At 34.5% G+C, this 21363-nt stretch overlaps 2 protein-coding genes and 1 long non-coding RNA gene across 3 annotated transcripts; 1 reads left to right on the top strand and 2 right to left on the bottom strand.

Moving 5' to 3' along the window:
- Positions 1–7177: 7177 nt before the first annotated feature.
- On the top strand, positions 7178–8989 carry LOC107925420 (uncharacterized). The gene is made up of 2 exons (XR_001691985.2): positions 7178–7218; positions 8577–8989. It is a non-coding gene; the product is annotated as an uncharacterized lncRNA (long non-coding RNA).
- Positions 8990–14581: 5592 nt separating this feature from the next.
- Positions 14582–15754, bottom strand: LOC107925396 (basic blue protein). Its single transcript, XM_016856058.2, has 2 exons — positions 15166–15754; positions 14582–15035 (listed from the first exon to the last, which is right to left on the bottom strand). The coding sequence occupies exons 1-2, from the start codon at positions 15335–15337 to the stop codon at positions 14836–14838; spliced, it is 372 nt and encodes a 123-aa protein (XP_016711547.2). The 5' UTR covers positions 15338–15754; the 3' UTR covers positions 14582–14835.
- Positions 15755–16396: 642 nt separating this feature from the next.
- Positions 16397–21278, bottom strand: LOC107925499 (protein SUPPRESSOR OF GENE SILENCING 3). Its single transcript, XM_016856213.2, has 6 exons — positions 21138–21278; positions 19292–20285; positions 18788–19082; positions 17929–18173; positions 17460–17614; positions 16397–17018 (listed from the first exon to the last, which is right to left on the bottom strand). The coding sequence occupies exons 2-6, from the start codon at positions 20249–20251 to the stop codon at positions 16739–16741; spliced, it is 1935 nt and encodes a 644-aa protein (XP_016711702.1). The 5' UTR covers positions 20252–20285; positions 21138–21278; the 3' UTR covers positions 16397–16738.
- Positions 21279–21363: the final 85 nt, after the last annotated feature.

Genomic DNA, 21363 nt, shown 5'->3' with positions numbered 1-21363 from the left:
AAAAAAAAAATTCGTTGAAAGAATTGTGAAAAAGACTCAAAAGATCAAGAGGAAAAAATTTTAAGAATAAATGTTTTTTTCTTATTATTTTAATCCTAGATTGGACGGTGTGGAATCTTAAAGATCTAAAAAAGAGAAAGAAAAATTGAAAAAAATTAGATTTATTAAAATTTTGATATTATTAGTTTTAATTTATAAAAGTATAACGATATTTAAGATAAATTTTATATGGTTACTTTTAAGTCATTTTGCAGAAATTTTATTGAAAATCTCATTAAACATTTTGATATTATTAATTTTAATTTATTAAAGTATAACAATATTTAAGATAAATTTTATATGTTTACCTTTAAGTTATTTTGTAGAAATTTTATTGAAAATCTCATTAAACATTTTTAAGACTTTAAAATACTCGAAAGCATATTCTAAAAGTGTTTTATTTTATACAAAATATTTTTTAATTGATCCCATGTAGTTATAAAGTTTTTGAGATGGTTTTAAAGCAGTTTAGTGGCTAAGTATCAATATCCAACACTAAAATATAGACACCTTGAAAACAAAATAAAGTCAAGTAGCGAATCAGATGGAACTCGATGGGGGAGACGACGGGGAATCAACGAATCGCGCTACAAAAAAGGTTCAAATTCGCGATAATGAGGGGAACCAGAGCGCCGAGAGGGAAGCAGCAATAGCCTCTAGGGGTACTCTTTCTTGGAAGGATCGATTAATGGGCACAGGACTTTTCACAAACGGGGAAACAGCAAACACAATAGAACCAAATGCAGATGATGATTTTGAGGTTTCGGAGGGCAACGTGGAACGATCGATTATCAATGGCATCCATTCGATCAAGTTTTCTGAGCGAATCAACCAAATTATCATAAAACAAATGGAATACACAGTAGTAGTCAAATTACTAGGAAGAAATATTGGATATGCTGCCTTACAAAACAAACTTACTGTACTCTGTAAACCTTCACAACCATTCAGACTAATAGATGTGGAGAACGGTTACTTTCTGGCCAGTTTCAAGAATCCCGAAGATTACGAGAGGGCTTTATGTCAAGGTCCTTAGGTAGTCTTTGGACAGTACTTAACGGTACAGCCATGGACCATGGATTTCAACCCTGCTCAGCCATACCCTAGAACAGTTATGGCCTGGATCCGACTCCCTGGGCTGTCTGGGCACATGTACAAGCGACAAGTTCTGCAGGAAATAGGAAAAACAATTGGGAAAGTCGCAAAACTAGATTTTAATACCGATAATGGGGTAAGAGGTAGGTTTGCAAGAATGGCTGTATTTATCAACTTAGAGAAGGCATTGATTTCTCAAATCATTATCAACGGAGTAGTCCAACGGATTGAATATGAGCACTTTCCAACAGCATGTTTCCAGTGTGGACACTATGGGCATATTAAGGAAATTTGTCCCAAAAGGGAGGTGGGATTAAAGGACATTGAAGAAGAAGCAGTAGGTGACAAGGCAAATCAGAAGCATACTATAGACGAGAGCACAGAAGAAAACGTCAATATAGAAGCATATGGCCCGTGGATGCTTGTAAAAAAGAAGCCAAGGAAATTGGGAAGGACAAGATGACAAGAAGTTGGTGGTGCCGTAACAGGATTAGAAAGAAAATCAAGGTTCCAGATCTTGAAAAACCTTGATGGCGATGAACTGGAATAAGAAGCACTTGACCTGCCAAAGTCGGGCTCAGGAGAAGGGGGTGGGCTTATGCACAATACCTAGACCAAACAACATACGGATGGGCCGAATCTGGGACAACAATCAACAAGCCCCCCTCTGCCTAATAGGGAAACGGGCGGGAAGATGGGAAAACCCAATCTAAGTCAAGGGTCCACGGGTCTGGATAAACGGAAGGCTGGCCAACATCACAGAACTTGGGTCAACAACAAGCAATGGAAATTGGAATTGAAATTGCGAGGCCAATCCATGATAACAGAAGTACGAATAATAAAATAAGTTTGACTCTAAGAGAAATACTGCAGGTTCGAATGAAGGTCGGAGTCAATGTGCCACATCTGGCCCAATAGAGGAAACAACTAGGAACTTAAATAAGGAAGAATCAGATCTAACTTGCTGCAACGATAATAATAAAGAATCAGACTTCTTGTGCAAGCTGGATCTTTTGAGAGATTTAAGCCACGGTGTTGTAGGAAATCATGAGGGGCACTCTACTCAACCAAACTTGCAATCACTGCAAGAAATTATAAAGCTCCCAACAACAGACATTCTTGACACGACCAAGCATTCGGCAGTGCTCTTTAAAGAAAATTCTCAAGGCACAAAAGAAGGGTCGATACAAAAGAATAGAGATAAAATAGGAGAGCATTAGTCTATTTTTCCAGCAACACGAAGTATTATGAAAACAGGGAATTCCAGGAAAGGAAGGAATCTCAAAGTCAACAAAGAAAAGGTAATCCCTTTAAAGCTTCTCCATCAAGAATTACAATATCTAAATCCATTAGTAGTATGGTTGAATTATTGAAAAACCAAGTCCAACAAGGGTTAGTAAACGAGGTCCCTAAAGGGGTAGACGGAGAAATAGGAGATCAGGCAGAAATTAGGTAGTACCTTTTACTACTGCCTTGGTTTTTTTTTTAATTCTACAAATGACCTTTAGAATCTCAATTTTATCATGGAATTGTCAAGGATGTGCAAGTGATAAATTTTCACGTACATTTAAAGAGTATAATAGAGAACATCACCCAATACATCATTAGTTTATTAGAACCTAGAATTAGTGGTCGTAAAGCGGATGAAGTAATCGCAAAACTAGGATTACAACATTCTCATCGAGTGGAAGCTAGAGGATTTTCGGAGGGAATATGGATTGGCTGGATGTCCTCCGTTAATCTTGAAATCCTCCAAAACCACCCCCAATACATTCTCACATAGATATCATACGGACCCTATGCTCAAAAAGTTCTATTAGCCTTCGTATATGGAAGCCCCAACAAAACGAAGAGGAGCTATTTATGGGAAGCCTTACAGGTAACTATTCCAATGACCAACATCCCCTGGTTGGCAATTGGGGATTTTAATTCTATTTTATCGAGAAATGAGAAAAATGGAAGAAACTCAATTAGAAAACGATGTCCCCTATTCGGAGAGTTTGTTGAAAAAAATTAGCTACAAGATCTAGGATTCTAGGGACCCTTATTTACATGGCAAAGAGGAGGAATATTTGAAAGGCTAGATTAAGCAATTGGCAACATTCCTTGGATCCACACCTTCCCAAGGAGCCTAGTCACGCACTTAGTGAGAATTAAATCTGACCACCGACCCCTTCTACTGGACTTGTGTCCAGATGATAGTCAAGCAAAGGGTCGACCCTTTCGATTCCTAGCAGGATGGACTTAACACCAAGATTTTTCAACCATGATTTCAAATCTATGGGAACATAACGGGGACATGTCCTCCACACTAGGAAAGTTTACTTTAGGACTAAAAGAATGGAACAAAAACATCTATGGCCACATTGGAACCTGAAAACGAGAAATAATGCAAAAACTAAAAAAAATCCAACACACTCTAGAAAAAACAAACTCAGTAGTCTTGTTCCAAAAGGAGATAGAGTTACGAGAGGAGTTGGAAAAAGTCATAAATCATGAAGAAATACTCTAGAAACAAAAATCAAGGTGTGACTGGCTCAAACAGGGAGACAGAAATACAAAATTCTTTCATGGTAAATGTAACACCCCCTTAACCTTATACCATCACCGAAATAGGGTTACAAGGCATTACTAGACTTATACACTAGCATTTATAAAAACTGAGTCATAAATTTGCATTCCAAATCGAAACTTCTCAAATTACACTATAAAGTCCTTAAAATGGGTCTACGGGGCCTAATACATGTTTTAAAAGTAATTCTGGATTAAACTGGCAACTTTGGAAAATTTACCTTGAAGATAGGGGCACACGCCTGTGTGGCCTGGGACATGGCCGTGTGGCCAGCCCATGGGGTTCCCATGGCCATGGGGCCAGGCCGTGGACAGATCTAACTTGCACACACGGCCGTGGAAACAGCTCATGTGACATAAACAGAGAGCCATACGGCCTGAGCACACGCTCATGTGACTTGGTCGTGTGAAAACATGATTTTTAACCATTTTTAAGCTATTTTCACATGCTAAACACAACTAATTCACACCCAAACATTTACTAATAGTTCTTAAATCAAATATCATTTATTATGCCATTCAAACTTAGCAAATATTCATTCATTCACTTCAATACCCCTTAAGGATTATGTACCACAATTCATATCAAAATTATACTACATTATCATACTAGTCAAACTCATGTAAGTGTAACTTCCAAAATATGCATATTTCATAACATGCTTCAACAACTTTCATGATTATTCACTATCATGTACAAATTAATACCTTAACAACCTAGGTACATGTTATTTTACCAAAAGAAAGGTACTTTACCACTTTAAGTTCGGGATTGGCTTGGATGTTGAGTCCTTAGCTTTCTTTCGTACCTAGTCCTGCACACGGAAACATACCATACGCTAAGTATAAACTCAGTGGTATTTCTATAAACTAATACTTAAAACAATAATAAACCATGTATATACATTGTAACTTAAAGCCTTATGCATTCATTTCATAACTCTTTCATGTAGTTAAGCAATTCATATATATGTATATATTTATATATTTCTTATCACTCGATATCTTTCAACCTTGTATACCAGTCACAATCACATAATTAATAGTAAACAGTCTTCAGTACTTTCATTTACCCCTATTAACATAACTCGGACCTAAACGGATACACGGATGCAACCCACACACCGGGGATAATATACAGTGTTTCATCGGCCGAAACCGGAATACACCGTAGGGTAACAGTAACAGTAACAGTAACAGTCATAGTCAAGTATGAAGTACCTCTTCGGAACGAATCCGGAACAGTTACAGTAGTCGACACATATAGTGTCTCATCAACACACAATCGGAATATCCCTGAACACTTCCAATCCTATGGCATGCCAATTGTATCCGACTAGCCTGACACTATTAATAGGGTATTCAAATTGTTTCATTTCAATACAGAAGTAGTAACAGTTTCCATCATATCATTCATTATACATTCTAACTATTAAAATAACAATTACATTGTATTAAATCATTAAGCATAGTTTATAGAAATACAAACTGAAATTCTCGAGTTTACTCATTATCCTCGTTCACTTTCTCTTTCCCCTTCTTTGACGATGTTTCCGGCACTACGTTAGCTACGAGAAATTAAACAATTTTAAAAATTATCAACATACTATATCACCTTACACATTTCAATTTCTACACAACTTTTGCTTTAATTCCAATTTAGTCCTATCACCATAACCATTCTTTTCTTCAAAATAAATCCTATATTTTCATTCAATTATCACTTTAAACCATTCCAACTCTTAATTTTTTCGGCATAAAACATTAATTCTAAAATTTAAACAATTTAGTCCCTATTATAACAAAACTTATATCTATATTTACAATTTAATCATTCTCCCACTTCTAACTTGAATTTCTATCAATTAAACCAATAATTCTTCCATTGATTCAACTTAATCAACATCTAAAAATTCAATAACTTTCTAAATTTTAACATAACTCAAATAGTATTTCTTCCTAGGATTCCATAGACACCAAAATTACAAGAAAAAGGGATTAAAATGACTTACCACTTAAAGCTTGAACTTTAAAACCCTATTTTTCCTTTCTCTTTATTTCTCTTTTTCTTTCTTTCTTTCCATGTTCTGTTCGTGCCCTTATTTTTCCTTTTTCTTTATGTTTTTATTTCTTTTTTTATTATAACTATTATATTATATCATTATTATTATATTTTAAATTATAATTATTATTTCTTAAATATTAAGTAAATATATATATTCATAGATTTGTACCAATTAAAATAGTACACATGTATTTATACTTACCACACACTTGTCACATAAGGCTTATTTGCTAATTTAATCCCATGAATTTTCTCTATTCTACAATTAAACTTTTACACTATATTCAATCTAGTCCTTTCACTAAATTAACCTTAATTCAAGCTAATTCACTTAACCAAAGTCTAATTAACTACACTACTAGCTTCGTAAATATTTCTAATAAATATTTACGAATTCATTTTGCGGAAATAATGACCTGAAAATTTAATTTTCCAATGACCTTAAAATTTGGGTCGTTACGGTAGAACCCTACATAGACGAAAGGCTAATCGAATAAATGCCCTACGTAATGCAAGTGGAGATTGACTCTATGAGCCAAATAAGATCCAGGAAGAAGCAATAGCTTACTTCCAAAAACTTTATGGGGGAAAATCTGACAAGAGGATTACCCTACCAACTAACCACTTTCCCCAATTGGATCAAACAGACAAAGAATTTCTAGGGAAAGAAGTCTCTAATGAAGAAATTAAGATAGTACTTTTTGATATGGCTCCTCTAAAAGCCTCAGGTAGTGATGGGTTTCATGCTCTTTTCTTCCAGAAATAATGGGACCAAATTGGAAGCACAATTTGTGATTGGGCTAAAGGAATTTTCACAAGAAAACCCATAGAGCCTAAATTAAATAATACCCTTGTAACAGCCAAATTTTTCAGTGGTGTCGAAAACAGTGATTCGAGATCACTAAATCCGACGGGTAAGTTTAGAAATTTTAATAAATAATAATTATAGGCCAAGCGCGAGCCTAAAAGAATTATTTTTAATTAATGAATTTTGCGATTTTTAAAAGAATTAATCAGGTAAATTGGGTTAAAAACGAGGTATCGAGACCTCGGATTCATAAACTGAGCCATAAATATTTTTATAAATATTTATGGAGTGTTATTAAGTTAGTATTAAAGTTTCGTTAGAAAATTTTAACGTTTGGTTAGTCAATTAATTAAAAAGGACTAAATTGAAAATAGTGTGAAATTTATTCGATTATGATTAAATAGTTTAAGTGATTAAAAAGGAGGGATTTAAAAGGGAATTGGACCCAATTTGTATGGGCTGACGGCTGGGTAAGAAAATCAGCAAAAAGACAAGGAGAAACAAGGGCAAAATGGGAAATTTTGCAAATTAAACATATAAAACAAGACAAAATTGAAAAATCTGGAGATATCATCATTTTTCTTCAGCAAAAACGCCATGGAAGGTCTGAAAGCCGCTGGTTTTTCATACTTTGACATATGTGAGTTCAATTCTTGCCCTTTTCTTTGAGATTTTTATGTTTTTGTGACTTTTACAATTAAGTCCAAGTGTTTAATTCATTAGTTTTTTATTTTATGGACAAAATTAAAAGTTATCATTGACAAGTGTTGGCTGTTTATGATGAATTAAAATGAATTTGAAGCTTTGATTTTATTGTTTGATGATTTTATCAAGTAATTTCAATAGAAATTGATTTTAGGACCTAATTATGAGAAAGTTGTGAATTAAGGTTTAGTGTTAAAATTCTAATTTTCAAAGGTTGTGTAATAGTTTAGAATGATGGAATAAAATGTTAATTGAGAAAAATTAGCTTATTAGATGAGCTAATTGAGCAAGGACTGAATTGTATGACCTGTGAAATTTAGAGGAAGAATGGTAATAAACATCTTGAACTAAAACAGTTTTGGACAGCAGCAGTAGGCTAATTTTGCAAAATCACCATAAATTTTAAAAATCGAATTATAGGATGAATAATATATGAAATTAAAGCTTATTGAGTCTAGTTTCTCATAGAAGAAACGGTGTAAGCAATTGAATTGTAAATTATGTGCTATAATGAGTTTTGTGAGACAAGGTCAGAATGAATTCAGATTCCCCTGTTTTAAATTTAGAAAATCACCAAAAATTGGAGAAAATTAATTAGAGGCTCAAATTTATATGCTTAGAATCTTTGACGAGTCTATTTTCAAAAGAAATCAACGGGAACATTATCCGAGTTCTGTACTGTGATATAATTAATTTTTAGTGAAGAGAGATCAGAACTGTTGGATAGTGAAACAGGGGAAACTTAAATGAATAAACTGTACTAATTGGCTAAACCAAAAATTATGAAAATTTTATGGTAAGAAGACATATGAGTCTAGTTTCTGGGAAAATTTATGGATCTTAATTTGGAATTCTGTAGCTCAAGATAAAAATAATTTAGTAACTATAACACAGATGGACAGCGTGAATATTCACATAAGTAGATAGTGAAAATTATGGATAATGTTACCTATAAGTGTGTTGTTTATACTAAGGATGTGGATGGAGAGGAGGAGGAGGAAAATATACATTTATATATGAATGACTTGTGTATAAATTGATCACGTGCCCGATTATAATCGATAAATGTTGAATTAGAAAGGATATAATGTTTTATTTGGAATATTTAATATGAAATTATGATTATCGTTATAATACAAAAATCGTACTAGTGAGTTTGTATAACTAAATTTTAGTGACCGTTTGTTAATTTTATGAATTTCATGATGTGTTATTTCATATGAATTGATGATAAAATTGTGAATAATGTAAGAGCGTGAAAATTGAATAAACGATCAAATTGAGTATTTTCAGTGACAAGATGAATTGATGGAAAAGACAATGGTTGATCCATGGCAAAGTGCGAAATGTAGGTATGGTATTATCCATACCGAGTTGTGAAATGTAGGTATGGTATCATCCATACCGAGTTGAGAAATATAGGTATGGTATTATCCATACTGAGTTAAGAAATGTAGGTATGGCATTTCCCATACCGAGTGGTGAATCGTGGCACTGAGCAAATGACAGACTCAAATTCGTAAGACGTTCTCTAATTTGACAAAGATTGATAAGTGACATATGAAATTAGTATTTGTAGGCTTATGGTTATTATTGATATTGAGCTGAATTAAGTGTACCCATTGATATTTAAATGATTCAAGGGGTAAGGTTCTGATATGAGATAATATGAGTTTGAAATGAATTATCACCGGTATATACCTGAATTATATGGAAATGATGGTACGTGAAAAAAATTGATATAATGAAATGAATAATAAATGTTTATAAAGAAACAGCAAAAGAATTATATCTATCATGATATGTAAAAGCGTGACTATCTTTTATATGTTGTTACAAGTGAAATTTCTGTTAAATGATCTGTAAATTTTGGTAATACTCTGAATCCCTATTCCGACGACGGATACGGGTTAAGGGTGTTACAACCCTTATTGTCTTAATCCCAAAAGTCACCCAACTTGAGGAAATATCCCAATTTAGACCCATCAGTATGCTCAGTCCTATACAAACTAGTTATAAAAGTTATTGCTAATAGGTTCAAAATACTTTTCCCGAAAATCATTTCACAAGAACAGGCGGGATTCATTGCGAGACGAGCAATCTCTGACAATACCATCATTGCTCAAGAGGTTATATACTAAATGCGAGGCAAAAGTAGAAAATGGATGACAGTTAAAATTGATTTGAAAAAGGCATACGACAGGGTTCGATGGGACTTCATCAATAGCTCTATTCAAGCTGCAAGCATTCCAGATTATTTACGAAAAGTAATTATTTCAACCATTTCAACATCCACAATGCAGATTTTATGGAATCGAGTTCCCACAGAAAATTTTCAATTAGCGAGAGGAGTTAGGCAAGGATGTCCTCTATCACCATACCTTTTTGTTCTATGTATGGAATGGCTAGGGCACAATCTTCATGAAGTAATCAATACAAGGGCATAGAACCCAATACGACTATCAAGAGTAGGACTAACCTTATCACATCTTTTCTTTGCTGATGATCTAGTAATCTTCTCAAAAGCTGACATAAGTCACAGCTTACTTTTAAAAGATATCCTGAAATGTTTCTGTAAATACTCGGGACATCAAATTAATGCACGCAAAACCAATATTTTCTTCTCAGGTGGAGTAGAGGATACTATGTGCAATAGAATAAGCCGAACACTCAGATTTTAGAGAGTTTAAGATATGGGGTCTTATTTAGGAGTTCCGCTCTTACATAAACGAATAACTAAAGTAACATTAGAGTTTGTTGTTAAAAAAGTTAGAGTCAAACTATGTAATTGGGATGTTAAGCAGCTCTCGATTGCATGAAGGTTCACTTTGGCCCAATCAGTACGACTTTTTATCCCAAACTACTTTATGCAATCCTTACAATTCCCAAAAGGAGTGTATGAAGAAATTGAACGGTTAGTAAGACAATTCATTTGGGGATCCAATATAGGACGTCGAAAATTGACACTAGTCGATTGGAACTCTATCTTCCAACCTCGCAAGAGTGGAGGATTAGGCATCCGGAAGCTGAAAGACCAAAATACTTCCTTCCTTTTAAAATTAAATTTTAATCTAATTTCTAAAAGGGAGAGCCTATGGGTTCAAGTCTTAAGATCTAACTACCGAATGGTAGGGATGATCCCAGGAAAAATTACACGAGGAAACTGTTCAGCACTTTGGAGAGGAATTGCAAAAATATGGGCACTACTGAAAGAGAACCTTTGTTGGTCCATTGGAACAGGAGACAGTGTCAACTGTTGGGAAGATCCATGGGTTCCAAAAATAGGTCCACTCAAAACACATGTATTATCAACAGAAGGGCTAGCCACGGAAAGTTTAGTCAAAGACATGGTTACAGTTAAAGGTACTTGGGACATCAATACTTTTCGGAATCAACTGCCAGAAGACATAATTCAAAAGATTATAAACATTCCACCTCCACATTCTCAAGCAGGTCCTAATAAAATCTTCTGGATGCACACATCGAATGGGAAATTCACAATTAAAAGTGCGTACCAAATGATTAAAGGAAACACATGGAACGAGCAAGAAAGCAAATGGAAGAAGGTGTGGAAATTTCCAAGACCTCAACGAGTGCGCTTCTTCTTATGGCTAGTATATAAATAACGATTGCTCACTAACCTTGAACGAGTTAAAAGAGGAATTAGCCAAACAGAAACATGCCCCGTTTGCTACTATGAGATGGAAGATATTTTGCATGTCCTTAGAGATTGCCCAGCTATAAAAGATATTTGGAAAATAATTGTGCCAACATCAAAGTGGTCCCAATTCTTCTCCGGTAATTTATTCGAGTGGACTCAATCAAATCTAGTAGCAACTGGGCGAACAACAAGTCACGAACTTCTCTGGCCCACACTCTTCGGTATTTTACTATGGCGATTATGGAAAAATAGGAACCTCCTTGTCTTCCAAGGAATCTCATGGAGTACCATAGAAGTCATCAAAGTCTCAATAAGCTGGGCAAAACAGTATAATGAAGTTAGCAATAGTGAACCATCTAGGAGTAGGACTTTAGATCTTTTAAACTTTGGCTAAGATATTACTAGTTGCTGTTAACGAACTTTAGGTTTTTCTTTATACCAAAAAAATATATATATAGATACATTGAGAAATTAGTAGCCACTAGCCGCCTGCTATTCTAGAGGGGCAAAGTATATAAGCATAAAAAGCTTATTAAAAGTATAATCGATATTAATCGCTAATTTCATTAAAATAGTTACTAAAAAATATATAATAAAGTGTATATTCAATAGAGATTTTTTTTGTCATCAAACTCCTTGAAGATTTGATCTCCTTTTATAGAAACTTTGATTGTATTGAAAGATTGGATCCTATCCGTGTTTTCTTTAATTCTTGCACATAAAATCTTCATTAATGAGCTTTTAATAATCTTCAAATAACAACAATTAAAGGTACAAACAAATTTGGTCAAAACATGTAACACCTCGAATTTTTTGCTAGTGTCGAAAAAGTTGGTTTGGGGCTAAAATTGTATATCAAGCTATTTTGAAAAGTCAAATCGAGAGATTTTCAAGAATTAGTTTTGGGTTAAGTCATGGGTATTTAATTAGAATAATTATTAAGTTTTAATGAGTGTTATTGATGGGATGGGAGATTGGGACGAAATCTTAAGGTTTGTAAAATTTTTGAGACAATTGTATAAATAAATAAAAGCCAAAATTTGAGACACACGAGGTTTTAAAAGATAATTTTCTCAAGGACCACCTTAAGTACTTTTTGAGTGGTTGAATGGTTGAGTCTCATTCTTTCTCACACTCTCACTTTTTTCTCTCAAAATTCCCTACAAATTTTCAAGGTTTTTTTATTTTATTCTATTCATATCAATCATCATAAATAGATTAAGGTTACTTCAATAATCAATGTGAAATTGTGCATCTGATTGTTTTTCATATCAAACGTAGGGTGTTACAAACATGCCAACCAAACAAGATTAATTATAATATCCTATTAAATATTTTTTAAGTTGCTTCTAGTATTACAATTTACGAATATAATAACTTGATAAGAAAAATGATACCCTATGATTTTTCTTAATAAATAAGTTAAATTTGATCTCATATTGACATATTTATAAGATTATTTGATCTCATACTGACATATTTATAAGATTTTGCACGATCATTTTATAGAGAATATTACCAGGGGCGAAGCCAGAAAAAAATTTTGGGGGGGCCGAAGGAAATTTTAATTTTTTATAGTCTATATATTTATAATTTTTAAAGGATTAAATTGAATTTTTATAATTTTAAGGGGAGCCAAAGTGCAATTTTACATTTACTAATTTAAAATTTTAAAAAAATCTAAAGGGCCTAAATGAAAATTTTCCATTTTAGGGGGGGCTAGGGCCCATGCCTGCCCCCTGGTTTCGCCCCTGAATATTACATCAACCTGTTAAGTTGTGAAATTTCTTTCTAAATTACCCAAATTAGAGTTAAAGCTTTTAAGTTGGAGAAATCTTTATTTATAATTGTATCTCTTAAATTGGGTTTTAAAGAATTTAAAGTTTATATATATTATAAATCATTGAAAATGTTTATGAAGACTTAAAACTTCACCTAGGTGACCAATTAGATAGTTTTGGTGTGTTAAGCATGTTGATTTTACTCATATGAATAGTTTAGGTAATGTGTGCTTGGGTCATAAGTTATTAGGACTGAAATCTCCATTCATATTGCAGAGTATAATTTCATCATGTTTCAGATCTATAGACTTAATAATGAGTCGGGTCACTCATCAAGTTTGAAGGTCTGCCTAAAAAATGAGAGGATTTAGGCAAAATATAGGCCTAGAAAATAAGCTTGAACAAAAAATAATGCATGTTTTCTAAATGGGTTGGGCCTCGAGCAGATTTTTTTGGTACGAAACTTGGCATATCACGTGCCTATTTTTTTGGGGTTTTCAACTTGTTGGGGAAACATTTATTTTAATATTTTGAGTGTATATGATTATTATATTTTTAAATTTATTTTTATATAAAAATAATTTAAAAATTATTACAATCGAGCTCTAGTTTAACTTTTTTAATATATGCCCGAGCTTGGAAAAAAATTAGACTCATTTTTCAAGTTGAACTTAGGTCTAGAAAGCGATCTAAAATTCTGCATTAGCCTGGTCCGAACTAGAGGTGAGCATGGGTCGGGCCACCTGGCCCAGCCCGAAGGCTTGCCTAAAATGTGAGAGGGTTTGAATAAAAATATAGGCCCGAAACATAGGCTTGGATAAAAAATAAGGCCCGTTTAAAAAACGGGTCGGGCCTCGGGTAAAGGATTTTTCACCTAGGCCCGGCCCAAATTCACTAAAAGACAAAAAAATTTAATTTTTTAATATTATTTTCTTGTTATTTTCTACATATTTTGCTACCATTTTACTATTATGTTGCTACTATTTTGTTGTTATTATTTAGATATTGTATAAAACTTATTTTGTTGTTAATTTTGTTATTATTTTAGAGACATTTGCTTGTTAAGTTGCATCTATTTTAGTGTTATTTAAGTATACATATTTTTTAAAATTTATTTTTAATTTGTTGAGAAATATTTATTTTGATGTTTTTAGTATTTTTGATGTATTATATATATTTTAAAATTATATAAAAATAATATAAAAATTAATATCGACGGGACGAGTCGGGCCCGAGTTTTAGCATTTTTATCCGGATCGAGCTTGGACAAAATTTTAGGCCCATTTTTTGGGCTGGGCCGGGCCCAAGCCTAACAAACAAGCCTAAATTTTTAGTCTGGCCTGGCCTGACCCATGCTCATCTCTAGTCCGAACCAACTGTGATGAGGTTTAGATATATGTTATGCTTTAAACTTAAACTCAACTGTGCATGTAACCTATCTCTCTCACACACACAAATCACGCTGTGGAGTGCTGGATCATGGTTTAAAAGTGCAAAAGCATAGCAGATAATGGGTGACCTACTTTAGTTTCAGTTATTCCTCTATGAGCAGAAACCCTTGAATTTGAAAAATGAACAAAAAAATGATGATATGCAGGGGCGAAGCCAGAACAAATTTTTAGGGAGAGTCGAATGAAATTTTAATTTTGTCTATATATTTATAATTTTTAAAGGATTAAATAGAATTTTTATAATTTTAATGGGGGGCAAAGTACAATTTTACCTTTCCTAAGTTAAAATTTTTAAAAAAATTCAAAGTCCTAAACATAAATTTTCCAATTTAGGGGGCCAGGGCCACTGCCAGCCCCCTGTATTCGCCTATGATGATATGGTTAATTTTCAAGAAGTTACCCAAGTAATAAAACTGGTAGAAGCATCTTTATATATTTTATTGCAAAAGGGAGTACAAGTAAAACCTTAGCCACAAAGCATTACACAAAAGATTTCCACTTAAAACCATCATTATTATAGTATAGATTTAGTGTTTGGAGCACCACCTACCCACTCAAAGCAAGCAAATCTAACACTAGAGTAGACTTTGTGACACCGAATCTTACATTAATACTTAAAAGCAAACTGAAGATATCATATGGCAATGCCTAATCTCGGATTAGGCAGCAGTGACTGCTATTTTCATTCCTGCTTGACAATGGCCAATGTAATTGCAGATGAAAAAGTTTTGGCCCTTTTTAAGCTTGATCTGATCCTTGCCTGACTTGAAAACTTTAGCACCTTTTGGTGCTTTGCATGATTTGTATCCTGCTCTGTTCACAGCTACCACATTGTGGATTGAAGGGTTGTAATTGAACACTGCAAATAACATACACGGTATTAGCCAACGTTCATGGAGTTCAACATCACTGATGATGCTAAACAGTTTATATAGATACTGCTGAATCTAATGGGGAAAGCAAAGATTAGAGGATGTGTAAATGCTTACCGAGAGTGTCACCCGCCTTAAAGCGCTTGCGTTTAGGCCAAGCAGCGGCGTTAAAGGTCCACCCACCTCTTCCTCCAACAGTGAAACTTGCTGATTGAGCCACCTCAAAGTGGAGCAACAAGCAGCAGAGCAGCACTGTGGCTGCCACTGCACTGCATCTTCCCTGAACCATTCCTATTTCTACAAGGAAAAAATTAAGAGTGGGGTGCACTGGGTGAGCTTGTGAGGAGGAGCTAGACTAGGGAGTTGGCCCCTTATAATGGGGTTGTTGGTTTAGGGTGACTTGAGTAGGACCAATTGTTTCGATCGAGTCAGTGCCATAAAAATCGGTTTCAATTTAGCAAAAAAAAATAAAAACTTCAAGGGAAAAAAAAGAACCTTTAATGAAATGGTAGTGTGATATTATTGAGAAAGAAAAAGCTAGCTGTGGAATTAAAGTTTCCTAAATTCTAAGGAATTCATATAGCAAAAAAGGAGAACACGGAAAAGAAAAGTGATCAAAGCAAATCATAACCTTTGCCAGATGGTAGGTTTAGATTAAATTGATCCCAGGCGGTGAAAAAGCTAATAACTACAGAATGGTTGAAGCATTGCCTGCACATGATTTGGCCTCCATACATATATAAATTAAATTAACTTTTTTATTAAAAATATTTTTTAATCAAAAAAGTGTAGTATTACAATTACTCGCTTTATCCCATTATGAGGTCGGAGATTCAATTCTCATTCATAAAAACAAAACATATTTCATAACCAACCAAACATCCAATAAAAAAAATAGAGATACCCAATTTTTTTTAAAAAAAATTTAACATATCAAATCGAGAAATTTATTGTTCAAAGTTGGATGCATACAGTGCAGACTATGTTATGAACTTGCATATAGGGCTTAAGCTCTCTTTTCTATAAAAAAAAAAGAATGAGTTCGATGCATATAGTGGTTTTTTCTTAGTAAAACTGAGATTCGGAAAGATCATTTTACTAATCTCAACTGTAACCATTTTAATAAACTAAAAAAAAAAACAGCAACTTGTCTGACCTTTTTTAACAGTTGGATTATAATTCCATAACTTCAAACAAAAACAAATTATAAGTCTATTAAAATTAAGAGTCAAAGTTAATAACTTGCAGAACCCAATCCACAATATTAGCAGGTTTTCTGCATGGACAAAACCCAATTTCTATATTTAGTTAACTTGTTGAAAAAAATATTAGAGAGAGAGAGAGCAAATCTGCAGAAACCCCATTTTTTTTTGTCGATTTCTTAGCCAACAAAAATGTTTTCTTTTTGCATGGAAATTCAGACATCGAATCATCAAACATATATGCCACTGCAAAATTTGTCATTGCAAGACAGCTTAAACACAAAAGAATCCTCAGATATGTATGTTCAATAATAATAATAAAGCACTTGAAGTTTCATTATTCCAATGTTTGTACCGATCCAGAAAGGCTTCACCTTTTGCCCTTTATATCCAAAACTGAAGTATCTTTGGTAATAAAACTGGTGTATACCTTTGACCCAAAACAAAATATGCTGCTTCTTACCCTCGACAAATAGGATCATTGTTGTCTATTCTGTTTCATTATCTCTTGCTTCTCTCTTGTCTCGTCCTTCAAGGCTGTCAGTAGTCTCTTCCTCGAGGCGATCGGGGTTGTACTTTCCCATAAGCAGGGTCAATTCTTTTTCAAACCCTTCCTCAAGCTCAATCAGCTCTTCCCAGTACCGCTGTGTGATTGCCAACCTTCGGTCTTGATGACTTTTCATTAGCTTCTCCCTCTCTGCCTCGAATTCCTCCATCTTCTTCTCCTGGATTGTTATGGACCTTGAGTTTTCCTCCAACTCAATAGCACTGAATGTTCAAATTTTGTTGAAAACTATTATCAGATCATAATTACAGTATAAAGTCAACAAGTTTCAGTTTCAACAAAACAAGACACCAGTAGCAGCAAGTGACCTTGAATTACCCACGGTTGGAGGTTTAGAGTCCGATATAGTAGGCGTCTAAAACGGGTATAGAAATAATCTTGTTCTAAGTTTTGCATATGTTCGAAAGATCATACCTCATTTTATGTCTAAATATGCATCAGACAAACACAGAAACTTAAAAGGAAAAATAAAGAGACAGATATTTTATTTGATGGACAGAGCAGTATCAAGTCAGCAGAAAACAAAAACCTTCTCAAGGTAGTCAGATAGTATAGACATTCCATCTCAGAAAAGAAAAATCTTCATTACAGCATGAAGTAGGTCATGTGTGACAAAACGAGATAGTTTGAATCATAACTGTTACCTGTGCTGATCTTCATTATTTATCGGAGTTGCATTTGACCGCTCAACTCTCTCCCTCGCTGCCCTCTGCAGCTTCTCAAAATTATCTTCCTTCGACTTTATGGCTTGGTAAATAACATTAATTTTCTCCTTAAAATATTGTTCTTTGGCGCCCAACTGGAAATCAATGCATTGAGATAACAAGTTAGAAGATTCGATGTCAACTTAAATATACTTATAAAACATGGAGAAGATTCAATGTCAAGCACAAGCATGCCTCGAACTGACTTCTTAGATTTACCTTAAGTTCAGCTTCCCTACAAGTTATTAAGAAATGACATGACAATAGTAATAGCATCCACTGAGTATGATCACCATTTTACCAAACAGTGAAACATGGAGAAGGTGGTCCCAGGGCACCCTTCGTGTCCTAACTTGGCAACCATGATTGGCAATAAAAGTAGAGGAATACAAAGTTTTAAGAATGCTACCTCTTCTTTGTTCTGCTCATGCTGCAATCTAGATTGCTGCCTTATGATACCATATTCCTCCGTCGTCTGGTGCAGCTTCTCACTCAATCGTCCTAGAGACTCTGCAAGGACTTGTGAGTGCTGCTGTTCTTGAGCAACCTTCTTTTTAAGTAGGTTAAGCTGCTGACTATCATCATTTATCTTCTTTATCTGACTCTCAACCATCTCTTGATATGACCTCGTCTCAAATTTCAGCCTGGACTTTCCTGCTTGATCGCATAGAGTATCAAACATGACTGAAAAAGGAAACTACATTGCCAATACAGATGAAATTATGCATCTTCCACCATCAATCATTCATTAAATTTTTTCTTTCAAGAAAAGGAAATACTTAAATTTTAAAACGAATTATAGAAACAAAACACCAGCCAATTTGGCAAATTTAAATGCATGTTTAACTACTTCTCTTACTAAAGTAACGGTATGATTTAAGGCAATGTTGCTTTATCCTAAACAAGAACAAACTGTCACGAACCGGTAAGAGTTGTTTTTGAGGATTGCCTACTGTCTCCATACTCAAGTAAGGCTGTGATTATCAAAGTAATCAAAACTTTGCAAAGAAGCCAAAAGAAAAAAGAACTACAAATCATCTTTTTAAGTTTGCAATGGCACCAAAAGTTGAAAATTTTATATTAACAAATTAAGTAATACCCCCCCCCCCAAATGATAAAAATGTGATTTAATCCTTTAAAAATTATAAAGGTATAGGCATTCAAGTCCTTGCTACTATGGAGTTCCTTTTATTTCTTTATCTAGCACATGCAAGCACAAGTGTATACACATAGACACGATATTTTGAGAGGACCGAGAGTGATTTGACCTTGAGAGTGTTGGTTAAATAAATCCAAATCTTCTTTCATGGCAATGTAGCCATAGAGTTGGCGCTTGCCACCTGGACAGAATGGAACCCGTGAACAATCCCAAGCATCCCTATCCCTCCCTTGCTCCTTAAAATGCTTATGCAGGCGTGCAGCCTCTAAATATCCTGCTGCTGAGCTCTCAAAGATCAGAAGACTCATCCCCTGATGCCCTTGTGGACCATATGAGTGTCTTGCTTTTACTGCAGCATACGAGCTGAAGTAATTGAGAAGCTCTTGATTTCCCATTCCAGTCCACTGACGAAATGATACAAGAGATATTAAGAGTATATTAATACAAGAGTACAAGAGATATTTTACCAAAAAAGCAATAAATGCTACGTAGCAATTTCTTGGGTTTTCTTTTACAAGATATTTTACTGAAAAAGTTGTACCAGTTTGCTTGAAAGCAGGGGAAAATAAGGAAAATAAGATCTCCGAAAACAAAGATGATAGCCATAAAGTACCTTGCCATTTTCATCCTGTTCATATCTTGTATTCATAATGGTAACCATTGGAGGCCAAACTATCTCGTGATCTGCAACTCTATCGGTCAGCCCTTCCCACCTGCCAAATGCATCATTCACTGGTTTAATAAAAGCTCCTCTCCTGCGCATCTCCTCAACCAAAAGTCCAGCAAATACACGATGCAGCTTAGCTCTCCGTGTTGTTTTAGTCATGGAATGAGTCAATAAGGATTGCACACCTCGGTACCAGTTGATGGCTCCTGGCCCACCTTGACATGCTGGACAGTGCCACCGCCGAACCGGAGAAAGAATCTCCTCAACCGTCAGTTTCTCTAAACTTTTAAAAAACAAATAGAACCACTTGCTCTCCTTGCGTGCTTCATGGCTCTTCTCATCTTCATCTGAATCGGAAACATAATCATCGATATCATCACTATCGTACTCAATATTAGAGACACCATTACCATATTCATCATCAACATTTTCATTATCTCCAATTTCATCATCCAACTTATCACCCACTTCATGGTCGGTTTTAATTTGACCATCCCGAGAATCATTAGAGAAAGTAAAACCAGCTTGATCAGGGTCATTCCTTCCATACTCTGAGGATGGAGATTTTATACTACTATTTCCCCATGTTCTATCACCTTGTTGCGTCCAAGAAACAGCATTTTGAGTTGACCATGCTTTGTGAGTAACCTTTTCTGGACCATGATTACCTTGCATCCTAAGTTTCTGAATCACATTCGGATGTCCCCATACATTAGGGGTAGAATCTTGAGGAAACCCAACATTTTCAGCACCTTTGTTATTGGATCCCAATGAGTTCTCCTTGTCACCATCTTGCGCAGAAGCTAGCTTCATGTTTGCCACATTCTGACTTAGGCGATTAATTTGGTGACCAGAACTTTTATACACACTCCGCAAGTCAGGAAATGAATCAGTAGGATCTGCCATTAAGATCTTTCAAACGCTTTCTAGTCCTAGATCACTGTTTGAATGAAAAGATTGGTCAATTTTCATATTCGAAGACAATCAAAAAAGCCTATGTTATAACCAAAACTAAATGCAGAGCCTGCCAGTTGATCAACAATAAATATCACACATATGACAAGTTGACGACGAGTTAACGACCTAACGAACTATAAGGACCGCCCATTTGCTTATCAAAAAAACGTCCCAACTGTAAGAATTCCTCAGAAAAATCCTTTTTTATTCCATCATAGCAAAAGGCAAGGATTCTTTAAGCACTTAAACAATAATAAAATACCAATGTGGAATCCAAATAGGCCAATTGTACAGTAAAAACCGAATAATCTCCCCAGGATAAATGTATCTTTTGTTCTTACCAAGATTAAACCTATCTCAATAAATCTCTTTGTAGCTGATCATAAGCAAGGACAAGCAACAAATTAACCATGGCAGATTAAAACAATTATAAATAAGTAAAACCCATATTTCAGCAATCACTTTGGGGTTCACTATATGGGTTTTAAGAGACCTTCTCAAAAAGCTTAAAACTTGAAAACAAAATTTTAAACAATAATAATAAAGCACCAATTCAAAGTGTAAGATTACAGAATATAACAACGCGAATAACTGGAATCCATCAGACTACATAACGTACACATTTGCACAAGCAATTGATCAACAATACATTAAAAAACAAAATCATAAAGTGAAATAACGTTCTCTCTTTTTTTCTGATGAAACTGGGAAGAACACTAAAGCCATGCATGGCGAGAGATTAAAAAATTAAAAAGGAAAAACACTTTAAAATAGAAAAAAAGATTAAAAGCACTATACCTTTTAAGAGAAATCAAAGAATAATGGGTATTTTTACCTGTTAATCGTAGAAGCCACGAGAGAGAAGGAGATACCTGCAGAGAAAAGGCAGTGGTGTAGAAGTGAGAGTGAGGACCATTAAAATAGTTGAGTGCAAGAAGGAGATTTGTGTTGCACGCGCATTGTTGAGAATGGGGATATCTTAACTAATTAAGCTTACCTAATATAAAACTCCTCGCGAGGAATTTCTGTTATCTAGGGTAATATCATATTTGGTACCTGTA

This window comes from Gossypium hirsutum, chromosome A01, assembly GCF_007990345.1.
Source record: "Gossypium hirsutum isolate 1008001.06 chromosome A01, Gossypium_hirsutum_v2.1, whole genome shotgun sequence".
Classification (NCBI taxonomy): Eukaryota; Viridiplantae; Streptophyta; class Magnoliopsida; order Malvales; family Malvaceae; genus Gossypium; species Gossypium hirsutum.
This window is presented reverse-complemented; position numbering and strand designations above follow the sequence as displayed.

What these genes read in the sequence shown, in the direction of transcription:
- LOC107925396 (XM_016856058.2), bottom strand. Translation starts at nt 15,337, where the DNA reads ATGGTTCAGGGAAGATGCAGTGCAGTGGCAGCCACAGTGCTGCTCTGC. An exon ending in TAAGGCGGGTGACACTCTCG is followed by an intron (nt 15,036 to 15,165) that starts GTAAGCATTTAC and finishes TGTTATTTGCAG; the next exon opens with TGTTCAATTACAACCCTTCA.
- LOC107925499 (XM_016856213.2), bottom strand. Translation starts at nt 20,251, where the DNA reads ATGGCAGATCCTACTGATTCATTTCCTGACTTGCGGAGTGTGTATAAA. An exon ending in ATTTAACCAACACTCTCAAG is followed by an intron (nt 18,174 to 18,787) that starts GTCAAATCACTC and finishes GCGATCAAGCAG; the next exon opens with GAAAGTCCAGGCTGAAATTT. An exon ending in ATGAGCAGAACAAAGAAGAG is followed by an intron (nt 17,615 to 17,928) that starts GTAGCATTCTTA and finishes ATTGATTTCCAG; the next exon opens with TTGGGCGCCAAAGAACAATA.